Source organism: Grammomys surdaster, unplaced genomic scaffold, assembly GCF_004785775.1.
Source record: "Grammomys surdaster isolate TR1022 unplaced genomic scaffold, NIH_TR_1.0 1164, whole genome shotgun sequence".
NCBI classification, from domain to species: Eukaryota; Metazoa; Chordata; class Mammalia; order Rodentia; family Muridae; genus Grammomys; species Grammomys surdaster.
Window position 1 is genome coordinate 96,345 of NW_021605583.1, and position 16,398 is coordinate 112,742.

Here is a 16,398-nt window from a genome sequence, read left to right on the forward strand (position 1 = left end):
AGAATCCTAGCATTACCTGTGTGTCGCTGGCAACTCCATTAAAGCAGCCTGCTGCATCATCTGGAAACAAATCGGATTAGATACTTTTTAACCGTTCACAAGTTCCCAAAGCGTTTTAGGATAATACAGGGTCACCTCTCCCCAGAGACACGCTCAACTAAGTAAAACTCTGCCCAATTTTCAGAGATCTCAGGCTTCTAAACTGGTTAGCAATTCTGAACATCGGACTTAATCATCTCTAGGCTCTCATCAGCGCTGACTTTTTTGTTTTTGTTTTTTGCAAGTGACCGACCGCTGTGAGTAGGAATCATAGACGTCAAAAAGTGGAGAGACATATAGTTCCGAGAAGAAAGCTAAAAAGAACACAAAGAAAAGAGGCTGTGAGCAATGCGTTGCTCAGCCACGGTGCTCCTCGGGCTCCAAATTTAGCACTGCAGTCCGCTGAGGGAGAGGTTTTGGCGGGAAGGGTTGCCCAGGCGGGGAACGCAGGGCGACCCTACCGGAGACTCCAGTGCACCCTCCGCACGGCCCACCAGGGCTCGCTCTTGCGCTTCGGCTGGAGGGCAGGAGGAGCGGGGCGGAGCGGACGGCGACCCCGCCCCCGGCCGCGACGCCCTCCTCAGCCTTCTCAGGCCTCGCCGCGGCCGGAAGCCTCGTGCCCAGCCGACCCGCGCACCGCCCCTCCCTCCCGCCCCCGACGTCGGCGCGGCTGCGGTAGCCATGGTGACCGGTGGAGGCCCGCCCCCGCCCCCTGCCCCGGCCCCCTGACGTCGACTCACGTCAGCGCCGGCGCGCGCCTGGCTGGGCCCTGTGGGGCAGGAGGGAAGCAGCGCCGGAGCGAGAGCCGCGGCCGTCGCCCAGAGCCCAGGCGCGCCGCCCGACGCCCTCCTGCCCGCTCCGCGCCGCGTCGTGCCGACCCGTTCGTTCGCGTTCCCGTCGCGGTGTCCTGCAGCGGGGGCCAAGCATGGTCATGGCGGATGGCCCGAGGCACTTGCAGCGCGGGCCGGTCCGGGTGGGGTTCTACGACATCGAGGGCACGCTGGGCAAGGGCAACTTCGCCGTGGTGAAGCTGGGGCGGCACCGGATCACCAAGACGGAGGTGCGGCCCCGGGGTTCGGCGGGAGCGTGGCGTGGTAGCGCCCCGGGCGGGGAACGGCGGGCCTGGCACTGCGGGGACCGCGGGGTGCAGGTCGAGTGTGTGTGTGGGGTGTCCTCGGGAAGCCACACAGGCTTCCGTCCCGAGTCTCCCTCCCGGGAACCTGGTCTGTGGCCTCGGCTCCCGAGCACAAGTTCCGCGTCTTCCCAGCTTTCGGCTGGGGGTAGGGTGGGAGGGGAAGTCTCGGTGCTCCTGGGCCGCGCGGGGACCAACGTCGCCGGCCAGAGAAGGGGACCAGCAGTTCCCGGGCTCGGCGGACGCGGAGCGCGGCCCGGACCAAGTGTCCTTCTCTACCCGGCGAGGAGGGGGTGCCGCGGACCGGACCGGTGCGTCCTGGCCGCTGTCCATCTTATCTGGACCCGCAGGGTCTCTGAAACGGTGCTTTGGCTGGCTTGATCTCTTGCAGGGGATATAGCTAATACACCAGACAATAGAGCTGGTTTAAAATGGTCATCTCAGCTCTGCACCGTTCTCTGGAGTTGTCTGTACCAGGTGTGCTTGCTGGCTGCGAGCACGCATTCCTGAAGCCACATCAGATGGACTCTACTCAGCCCTCAACTGCTTCCTGACATTGACTCTCAGCATCCCCCCTCCGTGGTACATTCAAATGCACCGCACATATTTTCTCCCCAAGTCTCCGCTCTTACCTAGCCCACCCTCTTCCTCCCATTGCCTCAAGCTTCTCTCTTCGGGGTCTCTATTTTAAGACGTGCAAATTAAATACCTTGGAAAAACGATCGAAATAAAAACCATTTCTTAGACACAACCTAGTGGTTTTGACGTACTCTATTCTGCCTTGTGATTGTCACTGGAGTTTGCTGGTTTTCAGTTTCCCCAGTTTTCATCCTGTTCGGGTTCTTGTTTCCCCCGAACTACATTCTTCAAGAACGTTCTAACCTTTGAATGTAGGAGTCCCCAACCCCCACCCCAGGATAACTTATGCTTATGTAAGGTGAAGGGCATTTAAAAGCCTTACTGATTTTTTAGCAGTTGTCCTTAAAAGTTTTGCTTCAGTGCTTCATGTCCATTTCCATAAAGAAGGAGGACATGTCTAACACGTCTTCACTTTTTGTTTTGCCTCACAAATTCCTGACACACCACCTAAATCTTTCTTCTTTAGGGCCCCAAGGACAAATTTTTTTCTTTTCACAAATTTACCAGTGTTATGAATCTAGATTGTTGTAATGATAAGTATACTGACATTACCAAAATTTTGCATAGCTTAATTTAACCCCAGCATTTTTTTTTAATGAATAAAGTGTTTCGTTCTTGTAAAGAGTTATGGCCAAATGTCATACCTTTACCCCGATGTTAAATTAAAAGGAAGTATCTTAAATGGGTGCATTTGTATTTATGAGTCCTTTTCAATGACTGTCAAAAATAGCACATTACAGAGAGAGTCTGAACTTTTTGGTTACATTGTTGTGTGGTTGAATACCAAATCCATTCACACAATTTTTTCTTCTTAGTAATATTTAGTGTCAGCTGTTGTCAGATAGTTTAATTAAAGTTGGATCTGAAAGTTGCTTAAGTGGAGCTGATGGCAGTTTACACTTTCTCTTGAGGGTGACAATTCTGATGGTGTCCCTTTCAAACTGGTATTTCTTAGGAAGCAAGCTAGGGGGCACTGTGGAGTAACGTTGCCTGTGACTGTCAGATCAGTTACATTTGTGATTGAAAAAGACACCTGTCAGATCATGAAAGCTCTTGCAGTTGCTAAAGGGGGTGGGTGTTGTATATGTGTATACAATTATTTTATGTTAAAAGCTAAACGTTTAGCCTATAGATTCTGCCTCCCTTGTGCTTTTCTGTTTTTACAATGCGTAAGGCCGAGCAGTTTGTGGTAATTTTGTGATTGTTGATACTACGGCATAGAAAGGGGAAATGGTCTAGTAGCTACTATACTTAAAGTCTTTGTATGTGTTTTAGTTTGCAAAATGGTTTTCTGAAGTTTTATAAGAAAGTTACATTAAGACTTGCTTAGTAAAATCACGGGCTCAAGTTTCTAATAATGTTTTCAATGAGTGTTTTTCTTTAGGGACAACTGTTTTTTATTTACTGAATATTTGTATCTTTGATAAATAGAACCGCCATGCAAACTGTAAATAAAACAGTGAAATTTTCAACTCTTCTGCATTATCTTAGATTAATATTTTAGATTATTTCTCATTGTTTAACATACTATAATAATTACAGTGAGAACAGTTAATAATAGTATAAAGAAAGTTATTAGCAAAAGATGATTATATTTAGCTAGATATTTAGCAAAGTTCCTTTGTGTACTGTGTTTTAACATTGTAGACTTGTGTTTTAGAACTTGGAGATCTCTTTTTTTCTTCAAGTTTGATCCTGAGGCAATTCAAAAAAATAGAATCATTTTTATAGTATTTACTTGTGTGTACACATGCCTCTCTCTCTGTGTGTGTGTGTGTGTGTGTGTGTGTGTGTGTGTGTGTTGGTCAAAGGACAACTTGGAGGAGCTGGTTCTCTTCTTGGACTACGTGGGTGCTGGGAATCAAACTCAGATCATCAGGGTCGGCAGCAAGTGTCTTTACTCTCTGGCTATCTTGACAGCCCCTGAGACAAATCTTAGGACTTAGTTTAAACCTCTGTGTGATGGATACTTTTTATTTTTAATGGCTCTTTATCCTCTGTTCTGTATCATTCATTAAAAATAAGATATATTTTTGTAGCACTTGAGAGAAGTCTGTTTCCCTTTTAGGAAAAAAATTAGTATACAAAAGAGACATTAATTTTGGTTTAATCTATCAAATGGCTTAACACCAAAGAAATGTAACTACGTCATCTGAAGCAGTATTCATGTGCTAGATCTCTGTGTAAATTTTGCACACAAAAGAGAAGGGAAGGGGGTGGTAGAATCTAGTTTCCTAATATAATACTTCATAAAATCTCTGTAAGCTGGCTTATGAATTACAGGAGCTAGTTTTGTAAAATTAGCACAATGGGAAAAGAATAACACCATTTAAGCTATTAAACTATTTTGGGCAGTAGTGGTTGCTAGTTTTCTGTTCTGTGAATGTTCTTGAGTAGTGTTTTATTAATACTATATTAGGAAGCAAATTTTTCCTTCTAGTCAACTATATAGTTAGTTCGGGGTGGGTTGTTTGTTTGGTTTTTGTCTTAGGAAAATTGCTTTTTACTTCGAAGTGCAGTTTTCTATTAAAGAATGTTTAGTATAGCAAATGTAAAGAATGAAGGAGACCATAGCACACAAGTGTATAGTTCTTCCATTGTGGGAATACATCGTTCTCAGCATGTCACGTTGCCTTTAGTATTCTTAATGCATTTGTTTTCTATAAGTGCCAGCACATAGAATATGTCTGTGCCCACACACTTTACATTTTGTTTATCATGTATAACTTTTTTACAGTATTTTAGTAGTTTAGAATTCAACCTTGTAGATAACCCATTTTACTTATAATTCTCTTATTGACTATTATATCACTTCCAGTTTTCAACAATTGACAGGGAACACAATTGTGTATGTAAGACTGTGTCTGTGTTATAAATGTTTTGGGGAGAAGGAATTACTGATAATTATTAGAGAAATTACTAAGTGAGTAGGTATAATTTTTACATTCAAGAGTTTTTATTACTTAATCTATCATGTTTACTATTGAAAAATTTTAAAATACGGATAAATGAAAATAATTACTTACACTCGCAATACCCAGAGACAGCATCATTATTTCATGGTCCCTCTCTATATGGATAACAGACTTTTCCTCAATACCATACTGTTGGTGTTACTTATCCCTAATAGTCATATGAAGACAAGTGCACAGAAACTTGGGAGAGGTTCTATAAGTTACCTTATTAAAGTGGCCTGTAGAAATTAGGCGCTTACTCACTTGCTTAACCCCAAGAGAACCAGGACTCAGAGCGAATGTCAAAGGCCGTCGGAAAATTGCCTTTGTGCACCAAAAAGTTTTCTGTGTATTTTGGGAGTTTGATGTTCAAGCATGATTCTCAGACTACTACCTTAAAGTGTAGAATTTCTTAACACTTCCCAGAAACAAAGTTCAAAATTACGTTTTTATTGTAAGAGTAGAAACAAAAAGAAAGCATGTTATAAACCATGAGCTTGGTGTTTCTTTAAGAGTGCTTTAAATACAATTGGTTTATATTTTGCTTTGACATTCTGCTACTCTTTTCAGCAGATTTTAAGATTTTAAGACGTAGCTGTACTATGTGCAATAGAAGGACCTGTCACCATATGTCTTAACCACTAAATAGGCTTGGATATGTTTCTTGGTCTTTAGGCAAGTAATTGGTAAATTGTTTTGCTAAGTATTATTAAAGTTATCTCTTTTATCAGAGAAGGGAAAACAAATATTCAGAGTAAGAGTTGTATAAATGCTCAATTTAGTGTGTGATTGTGTGTGTGTGTGTGTGTGTGTGTGTGTGTGATATGTGGGGAAGGGCGTGTGCATGCTATGGCACTGTGACACGTACGTGGAAACAAAAGGGCAATTTTGTAGATTCACTTCTCTCCTTCAGCCTTTATATGGGTCCTGGGATTTGAACTCAGGTCATCAGGCCTATACAACAAGTGCTTTTACCCACTAAACTGGCCTAGAGTTGTAAATTTCTCTGTTCTGTAGAAATTTTTACCTTTAACAGAGTTTAGTATGTTTTGATTTTAAGTCCTCTAAGGAATTCTATCTTGGCACCAGGCAATTAAGAAAACATTTATTTGGAAATCATGAAACTGGCCTCCTTGGATTCACATGATGGCATTTGATTTGTAGTCCGCTGCTGATTAAAGTTTCACTTCCTTGGCATCAAATGGATTACAGAATTCCTTATGACAGCTCTGTTTCCTTTTTAATAGACCCTTTACCTGCCCTCCTACATCTGTATTTTTTTTTAAGTAAGTGATTTCTGTAAAAGTTTTTTTCAGTTAAAATTCATATTAAATGCTTTCTATCCTTCAAAGGATAGAAATAGCCAGTTATATCCAGTTATGATAGTTAAAAGATTGGAAGACAAAGAGGGATCTCATCAGAAACTCTTTGTTTAAAAAGTTTGAAGTTCTTTAGATAGATTAAGAGATGCATCTTAGATAAATTAAATTGGTGACAATCCTTTTACATCTTAAGTTTTCTTAAAAGTACAAAATATCCACACAGTTTCACCCAGCTATAGAAGTTAGGCCTACTCATAGCCATTGTGGAAAAGCTTGCAGAAAAAACTAAGCATTAATACTTCTACTCTCAAAACTCAGGAGATGGTGGCACAGAGCCTCCTAATTCACTTGTATTTTATATGTTTGAAATAAAATTGTATCACTGTACATATGTTCTTGTATTTCACTTGTTAGTAACATTTCCAAGTATTAAACAAAACACTGCCTAGAAGCGTTCGCTAAAATGATACAGATGGACAATACCAAGATTGCCAGAGGTATAGGAAAACAAACACTTCTTCAGCAATTGCTGATAAATAGAAAATAAGAGAAACTTTGGGAAATAGTTGTGAGATTTAAAAGCTTTAAATACGTTCCACATACAACAAGAGTCAGCCTTTATCCTATGCATTAACCCAAAAGAAATTAACGCATATGTCCATAAATGGCATGTGTTATTTGTACATAGCAGCTTTATTCATAATAAAGCAAAACTTGAAACAAACACACACACACACAAAAACACCGTGTAAGTCAGTGGTTTTCAACTTTCCAAATGCTGCAACCTTTTACAGTTCCTCAAGTTGTGGTGATCCCCAATCATGAAATTCTTTTTGTTTCTACTTCATAACTGTAGTTTTGCTATTGTCATGAATCGTAATGTAAATGTGTGATATGCAGGACATCTGATAGGTGACCCTGCGAAAGGATCATTCAGTCTCCAAGCGGTCACAACCCACAGGTTGAGAACAGCATTAAGAGGCATCTTGCATGTCATTGCCATATTTTATTTAGCTAACTGACTTACTGAGCATAAAGTTCATCTTTCTCTAGTGCAGTGCTCTGAGTGTTCCAGAGGATAATTTTTGCATACATTTGCATACCTGATTATTTCCTCAGAGCAGTTTCACTGAAATGGAATTCTTGAGTGAAGAGTCCATCTATTACCTCTCTCAAGGCCATAGTATCCTCTGCAAAAACAGTCCCCATAATTGCTGTTAGGAAAGACACTTTGAGGAATACTACTTTATAGGGTTCTCCCCCATACTCCCTGCCCCACAGACAAAATTTCTTGTGTTTTCCTTGCTATTTAATTTGTATTTCTTTGGTTACTTTGACTGTAGTATTATGATAGCTATTTGCATTTTTCTTGTAAATTGCTTTTTGTGACTTTGCCTCTCTTATAATGGTCTTGTCTTTTGTGTTGAATTGTTGAAACGTTTTAAAGTTGGAAATTACTTTGGATTACTTCTTATAGTCTTAAAAATCCTCAGGTCATGTAATTATTTTCAACTGTTTATATTTTTGTATTTAAGTGATACATTTAATTTATTTACACAGAAATCCTTGTCATTAGTTCAGATTTTTCCCATCAGGTTCTTTTTCAGCATCAGAGTCCTCAAACTTAATGGATATATATGATTTTTAAGGTCCTTTATAAAAACTGTTAAATTGCTTTCTAGAAGAATTATACCTTATTTATATTCATACAAAATTTCTACAAAATGGCGGTCTCATCAAAACTTGGTTCATGTGGATATCTACTTTTCAGTGTTTGCTAATATAAAAGTGAAAATGGCGTTTTGTTTTGTTTTAAATTCACATTTTTCTAAATGTGTCTGTGGTTGAATAGTCAGGTCCCTTATATAGGGTTTTGAGTGATAGCAGTCTTTCTGAGTTATCCAGTACAGTATGTCCTCCTACATTAGAGAGGAAGCTTTTCCTCCTTTGTGGAAGGAATGTTATTTTTAAGACAGCGTGTGTATAACCAAGAGTTAAAACAGTTGAATGATTCAGTTAACATTAAAAGAGGTCCTTCAATTCACAGAATCAGTTTTGGCCTTCTTGACCTTCTCTTGATCATGCAGATTTTTGTCCTAGGTTTAGAACTATTAACAAGTAGGAGAAGGTATGCAGAAAAACTAAGTTTATACTTACCTTTAAATCAAACAATGTTTTGTAATTTGGAGACTTTCAACACTTTCTTAAAAACAGGTTTTAATCACCTCACTCTTATGGACATGATAAGTTCTTTGAAACTAGGAATCCTATCTTGATTTGTTTCTGTATCCTAGGCATAATATTTGGCATATAATAGATGAGCGGTGAGTGAACTTTTTTAAATAGTGAGAAAATTGATTTTAGAACAGAAGACTTGGGGTTGTATCAGTCCATCTGTCCCCTCAGCCTCCTTAATTTGCTAGAGCTTTTGAACCTTTGCTGATTATTTTTTCTTTTGGGCAGGGAGGGGGGTGGTGGACCCAAGAAGGGTCTTGGGATTTGGACAGAGGGCCTCATGCATGCTAGTATGTGCTAATATGTAATGCCTTTTGAATCTCGGTTTTATCAGCTCATAGTTATCCTGCTTCTTCCGTTTATTTAACAAAATTGAATGATAAATGAGATAAAATGCATTTAAGTATCTTGTAAAATTAAGACGTGTTATGCAGTTGGCAAAAGTTACTGACTTTATTACTGCATTTCTGAGAAGTTCTTGTCAAATAGTCCATCAAGCTCAGCAGAGATTCCGTGATGATCAAAAACTCCACTCTTCCTATGTCTGGGCATTAACTAGACTGTTTCTGTGCCTCTTATCCATTTAGGTACAATTACGTGACTGAGTTCTAACTAATGGGATGAATGAGAGGCCTGCCCATCAAAATCTCCTGGGAAGGTCCTTTAGAGCTCTTTTCTCTTTCTAGCTAGGATGAAGACAGCCTTCAGAGCCACCTTAGAAGCCACACCTTACACATGGGAAAGCTTTTTTGAATTGTATATGTTTGTTAATAATTCCACCCATCTAAGCTTGCTATATGAACAAGACATAAACTTCTGTCGTGCTCGAATCACCATAGCTGAGTCTATTAAAGCAGTTAGACTGCTCTACTACAAGGAATACTGGAACATATGCCTTTCTTTACAGAAGCATAATCCCCCCCAGGGTGTCATAAATAAGGAGTAATGGTGTGCAGCTCTGCTTCCAGGAGATTCCATGGCTTCTGGCCTCTGCAGGCACCTGCACTCACATGGTGCACATAAACTCACACAGGCACACATATATACACATTTTTTAAATTAAATCATGAGAAAAATATACACAAAATTTCTTAATGAGAATAATTATGCTATTTTTAATGTGATTCTTTTCTCTCAAATTCTGTTACATGGTTTTGACTCATCTCAATAGCAGCAGCTTGTTGGTGAGAAAGGTATTGATGTCTAGACTTCAGAAACTGTAGGAAAAGACATTTCCTTGAAACATGATGTCTGTGAACCTCCATGTTACTTTCCTATAGAAAGTTCCATTCCCACACAGCCTTGCCCTTTTATCTGGCAGTTTTTTATGAAAGTTACGAATACTGGATTCTGTCATACTGGTTAGTAAGAAGAATGGGATCTCTTTAAATATGTGGGTTGGAGGAGGTCCCCTCACAAGGCTAGAGACAGCAGTTCTTGCTGTTACAGCAAGCAAGCAAGCACAATACCATCACTGGCAGTCCATTTTGCTAGCAGTTTGACATCAGTTTTCTAGAATATTTCGATTATTTAGAATAATGAAACATCATCAGACATAATGAAAGTACCTTTTCATAAAGCTACTTTTAAAAAAGTGGCAAAGCATAAAGCAACCAGAAACAAGAGAGAAACAGAGAAACGGGAGAGGGGGAGGGGGAGGGGGAGAGGGAGGAGAGGGAGGAGAGGGAGAGGGAGGAGAGGGAGAGAGAGAGAGGGGGGGGGGTAAATGGGAAATGAAGGAAGTCCACTGATAGGCTGAGTCCTATTGTCTTACATACTTTTTGGGAATGGTGAACCATTGAAGAACATACATTAATTGATATTAAAAGTCATGCTGAAACAACATAGGCTAAGCAGTATTTGAAATTCTCTTTGCTAGAGTATGAAGTTCACGTTACAATTTCTTTAGAACTTACTAGAATTAAATATGGGGAGTTTTCAATTAACAAATATTTTATTTAAATCAGATTATCTTATTCCAAATCTATGAATTTCTAAAAATTAGTCCTTTTCAATTACATGGAAAAAAAACAAAAAAGAAAACCATGTAATTGTTGTTTCTGAGTACTTTGTCATTCACCTTCAAATTTCCCTTCTTTGAATTTGTATTTAGTTATGGCAGAATCAGGTCATATCATCTTCTGAAGTTAAACTCTTAGAAAGTTCAAATTAATACAGTTTTACACACTTGGAGTTTTGCATTTTAATTTTATCCCATTTATATTACTTCTCATAGATTAGTTTTAATATTTTGCATTTCAGGGTTTTTTTACGTGTATCTGTGGGGAGAATCTGGGAGGAGTTGTAGGAGGAGAAAGAATATGATCAAAATATATTGTATGAGAAATGCTAATAAAGTTTTTTTAAGGTTTTTAGAAAGTGGAAAAGGCTCCCTGTATATGACTTGGAACCTGTCAAATTTAGAAAAGCTTTTCAGCAATGAAGAAACTGCCATCAGCTGCTCCCACTCGGCAGGTACTCTGTAGGGAATTTACAGTGAGATGGTTGATTGAAAGTGCTAGGACTTTTTCAGCTTAAAGTAACTGAAGAGTTGCTTTCTACAGCACACTAAGGACTCTACCAGACAAAGCTTATTATGCCTTGTAATTAGTAGAAGCGTAAGATATGTATGTTGTGTGAACAAACAAATGGATTTTGAATTACACTAGCTATCAGAGTAGGCACCTACAGGCACCATCTCAGATATCATTTGCTAAGTCTTAGCTGGAGACTGTTAAGTGTTATATATTAATTGTATTTATGTTTCTTCTGGGCTACAGGTGGCTATAAAAATAATAGACAAATCACAGCTGGATGCAGTAAACCTTGAGAAAATCTACCGAGAAGTCCAAATAATGAAACTGCTCGACCATCCTCACATCATTAAACTGTATCAGGTATGGCTTACCCTTATTTCTCCTTATGCTTTCCACATTCAAATGTCTCTTTTCATTGTGAGTTTTACTTGTCTGCTAGGTTTTCTAGTGCATTTTAAAAAGAAGTTTCTTAAGTTAAATATCCTTTTCTATATATTTAAATTTGTAAAAGTGGAACTAGGAAGCTACTTGATAATATAACTTGAAAATATAAGTTGTCTTTTAGACTACCAGCTAGCTATTTTAAAAATTAGCAATTGGGGCTAAACTTGCTGGGTTTGCAGAGGTAGCTGTACCATAGATAAGGATGTCAGGCACATCATTTATTTGAGCAGCTTATGTTTATGCTTTATGAAATGAAAGGCTAGTATATTACATAGAGGCAAACTTTGCAATACCTAGATTTATGACTTTTCTTTCTTATTTTTTGATGAGTCATAAAAGTAAGCTACTTTATTAAGAAATTTTGTAGTCTGGAGAGATGGCTCAGTGGTTAAGAGCACTGACTGCTCTTCCAGAGGTCCTGAGTTCAATTCCCAGCAACCACATGGTGGCTCACAACCATCTGTAATGGGATCCAGTGCCCTCTTCTGGTGTGTACAGCAACAGTGTGTACTCATATACATAAAATAAATAATTCTTAAAAAAAAAAAGAAATTTTGTAAAGTAAACTGTGTCTAAGTTTAAGTTATGTGTTTTAAAAGGAATATTTTCTCAGATATTTTAAAGCAGTATTTCATGTTTAGTAATCAATAAACTATCTTTTGAAGTTTCTGTTGATTAGTGTACCAGATCTTTCAATTGAAAATGGCTTTTAAACTGGAAGGTCCTGTTAAGCTGACCTATAGCTTTGATGCCCTATGATAGGTGCTGGACTTAATCTGTTTTCAGAAGTTTTATGAGCTGATAAACATCACATTAGTAACTCAATCTCAGCAAGTGTTTAATATCATAGGAATGGGATTAAAACTCAGAGCCCTGTTCTCAGAAGGCCAGTTTTGGCTCTCACACAACTGTACTCAGGTGGGCTACCCAAATGTATTGGGATTGTAAGAAAATGTTAAAATTTCTAGTTTTGTTTCTTATGTCCTTGAGTGCATTTTATACAGAACACACATACATTGTTTGTTCTCTCTCTCCCTAACTCTTTCTCTATGTATACATACACATGTACATATACTTGGATGTATATTTATACATATGTGTATGTATATATAATTGTAAACAATGTTATTATTTGACAATTTCAACTTTAAAAGTTGGAAGCCATCAACTTATGATAAACCTCCAAAGCATGTAAGAATATGTATGTTGTGCCACTCAAAACAGTTTTTAAACTTCTAAAGCTGTAGCAGTCTAAGTCACAATGTATCAGACTTTCCCCTGTAAGCATTTGTGTTACATTCCCAAAGAAGATAGTTCCATAATCATTTTAGAAGTGCTGGTCAACCATGTTCTAAACTGATTCACTATGGTTCACATGATACGGCCAGCTTTGTAAAGTTGAGTTACATTTGAATATCTAGTTCCAAATGGTCAACAATTCTTATTTTTTTTCCTTGATGAAAGTCCTAAACGTGTATTTTAGTGCAAAATTAGCTTACAGCCTTTCAGCAGACAACTGTTAAAAGAGTGTAAAGGGCTAGGGACATAGCTCCTTTAATAAAGTATTTGTCATGCAGGTTGGATGACCTGTTTGGTCCCCAGCACCCATACAAAGCCAAGGACTTGAGTGTGATTCCCCAGAACCTATGTAAAAAGACAACAGTGGTGACATACACTCACACCCAGCAGGGAGAAGGAACATGGATCCCTGGGGCTGGAAGTGCCAGTCACCCTCACATAATCAGTGGGCTTCAGCACAAGGAGAATCCCTGTCTCAAAAGACAGAGTGGGTAGCTTCTGTGGAACACCTGAACCTGACCTCTCCCTTCCACATACTTGCACACATGCACACATACATGCATAACACACACATAACAGACCCTCACCACATATACAAGTTATACAGAGAAATAATCTAAAAATTGCTTATCTTGAATCTAAGTAGGTGTCTATTCCTATAGTTCTAAAAATCAAATTGCTAACCGTGATATATTTTCTTTTTGAACCTAAAGAACCTAAAGAAGCTAATTTAAATGAAATTAAATGATTTGTGAATAAACAGCTTGCAAACAATGCTTTATAATTTTAGGGAACTGGAGAGATGGCTCAGCAGTTAAGAGCATTGGCTGCTCTTCCACAGAACTCAGGTTCAGTTCCCTGCAACCACTTGGAAGCTTACAACTGTCTGTAACTCCAGTTCTAAGGGATTTAATACCTTTACACAAACATACATGCAAGCCAAACACCAATACACATAAAATAAAAATATATAAATCATTTAAAAATAAGTAAAATTACAGTAACTTGTAACTGTTAAATAAAGTACAATCGGGAAGAACATAAATACCACATTGTGCTGGCTCAGCTAGACTACAGCCTTGGTAACACAGCACACAGACTGAAGTGAAGAGACAATGGAAAGATCTGCAAAGCTTCTTATTCACCTCCTTACATTTGAATGTGCATCCGAATCACTTTGTTAAAATGTCAGTCTAATTCAGTAGTACTGGAGTCAGTCCTGAAATTCTGCATTTCAAGCAGGTACTAGCAGCTGCTACTGCTGGTCCTTGGACTCACAGTTAGAACAGGGATTTAATAGTCACAAAAAGGATGGCATGAGTATATACAAAAGCTTGTAAATGTTTTTGACTTCTCAATTGTTCATAACTTACTCTTTCACTTACAATTTTAATTTATGCAGCTCTATGGTATGTGGTAAGATAATCCTTCCTGTGTAACTAATATAGGATCATTTATCAATAGGTAATGGAGACCAAGAGTATGTTGTACCTTGTGACAGAATATGCCAAAAATGGAGAAATTTTTGGTAAGTTTTTTCTTTACTTTTTTTTGACTTGAGAAAGTCACTAACCTGCATAAATGGGGTACTGCAAATTAATTTTCTTGATTATTTAAGAATTGATAATATTTTAAGTCTTAGACTAATAAAATACTAGGTAAGTTAAAATATGAAATATAACTTTTTCTCTTACATATATGGTATTAAAAGTACTTCTTAACTTTCTTACTTGCATTAGAGACTAGATAGCAAAAGATAGGGAGAAACTTGCCACCTTACAAGAGAAATTTTATTTCTTTTTACCTCTTACATTCTGTTTATTGAGTCCTGTTTTGGCTTAGCTTTGAGGGGATTCAGTGATGACCTGTGTGTAATCTCATGGCTTCTTAATAAGCTACACTGTAACTATAAAACCTTCATTTAAGTGGCTTGCTTTCAGGCATTTGACTGTTTTCAGTTTGGGGATATGATACATATATTGCTATGGATGTTCAGGTACAAGTCTTTTAACTTCTACACTCTACCTTGAAGTAATATTTGCCCCTGACATAGTATAAGGATGTTAAAATAATATACGTCTGTTTTGCCTTGCCTGACCATCATGGTTTTCTCATATTGTATTTAAGCCTATTTTATAAAACACAGTATAACATTGTTTTTGTTTTAGCAGTATATCTTCTTTAGCAGAGATTTCAATCTTTTTAAAATCCTATTTATCAGAGGTTACCATTTCCACATTTTGTGTATACCTAAATATTTTCATTGTTATTTCTTTGTGTGGATACATAGTTTCATGCAAGGTCATATACCTTGTGCTTGAAGGAGTTTCTTAGTATTTCTTGTATTGAAGATGATGGAATCCTTCAGTTTTGTATATCTAAAATTTTCTTTTCTTTTTTTTTTTGGTATAAAGGGATTGAACTGGAAGTAGTTTTCACTGATTTTAATACTTTGATAAAGTACTATTATGGTTTTCTCTAGGATTCTTTGGCTTAGTGTTCACAAGCTGCTTAGACTCGTAAATACAATGTTTTCACTGAATTTAGAAATCCTTCAGCCACTGTTTTCTTAACTGGTTTTTGTCCCATCTCTCCTCTCCTTCAGAGTCTAGGCCAGTGTGTCTTAGGCTATTTGAAATTGTCCCACAGCTCCATAGATTTTTTTCTTTTTCTTCCCTATGTTTTATTTTAGGTAGTTATTCTTTCTGTGTCTTCAAGTTTACTATTCTTTTATTCTGCAATGTTCAATCTGTTTTCCAAGTTAAATGTATTTTTTACCTTAGACACTGAGTAAATTACAACTTGACTGAAATTCAGCCTTGATTTATAGGAGTATATGTGTATCTCACTTTGTGTGTGTTCCGTGTCTTTGTTTAGCTATTGAACATCTGGGATACAGTTACAATAATTTCACGTTCATGTTTGGTAATCTTCAGCATCTCTGTCAGCTCTGGGTCACTTCTGATTGGCTACTGTTTCTCTTCTGTTTTGCTCATATTTCCCTGCTTCTTTGAATGAAAGAATAGAGAGACAGGGAGTGAAAGAGTAGTGGTTGTATTTTAAAACACAGTCCTATATGTATAGAATAAAGAGGATTATCAGGAAAGAGAGAAGAACAAATGCAGAGTGTCCCTGAGGCCACAGAGTTCTGGTATGTTTGAGGGTTAACAAAGAGTCCAGCATGGTTGGAGAGAAGAAAGCAGGAAGTGGGAGCAAAGGGAGCAAAGAAAACAACTAGTGGGAGATGCAGTCAGGAAGGTAAATAAGAGGAGGAGTAAGGAGTGGCCTTAGGGGCTTTGCATCCATTGAGGAGACTTTGGCTACTACCTCAGGTTTTCAATAGTCTTTGAGACTTCAGAATGGGGCTGGAGAGAAGGCTCAGTGTTTAAGAGCACTGATGCTTTCCCAGAGGACCCTCATTCAATTCCTAGCACCTTCATGGCAGTTCAACTGTAACTCTAGTTCCAGGGAACCTGACATCCTCTCCAGCCTTCTTGAACACCAGGTACATATTTAGTGTACCTGTACAGATGTCTATCTGTGCAGGAAAACACCCGTACACATAAAATAAAATAGACTTTAGCAGTGAAGTGACTGCCTGAGTCAGCACCTTCAAATCATCACCGAGACACTGCTGTTTTGAAAGTAGATTGTGGCTGGAAGGTGTAGAGAGCAAGAGATCTGGTTGGGCAGTGTTAAAGTAGTTGCTGACAGCTCTGTTCAGGATGGAAAGTAGTATAGGGAGTCATTTGTGTGTGTGTGTGTGTGTGTGTGTGTGTGTGTGTGTGTGTGTGTGT

General features: G+C 38.6%; 1 protein-coding gene across 3 annotated transcripts in view; it reads left to right on the plus strand.

The window, feature by feature from the left end:
- Positions 1-937: 937 nt before the first annotated feature.
- Sik2 (salt inducible kinase 2) overlaps positions 938-16,398 on the plus strand; it is a 104,157-nt gene continuing 88,696 nt past the window's right edge. For all 3 annotated transcript variants that reach the window (XR_003713412.1, XM_028783857.1, XM_028783856.1), the window contains exons 1-3: positions 938-1,099; positions 11,102-11,218; positions 14,066-14,129. Coding sequence is in view for 2 of the 3 variants with exons in the window: in XM_028783857.1 (XP_028639690.1) it covers positions 965-1,099; positions 11,102-11,218; positions 14,066-14,129 (316 nt within the window). In the remaining variant the exon portion in view is untranslated. The remainder of the gene's footprint in view (positions 1,100-11,101; positions 11,219-14,065; positions 14,130-16,398) is intronic.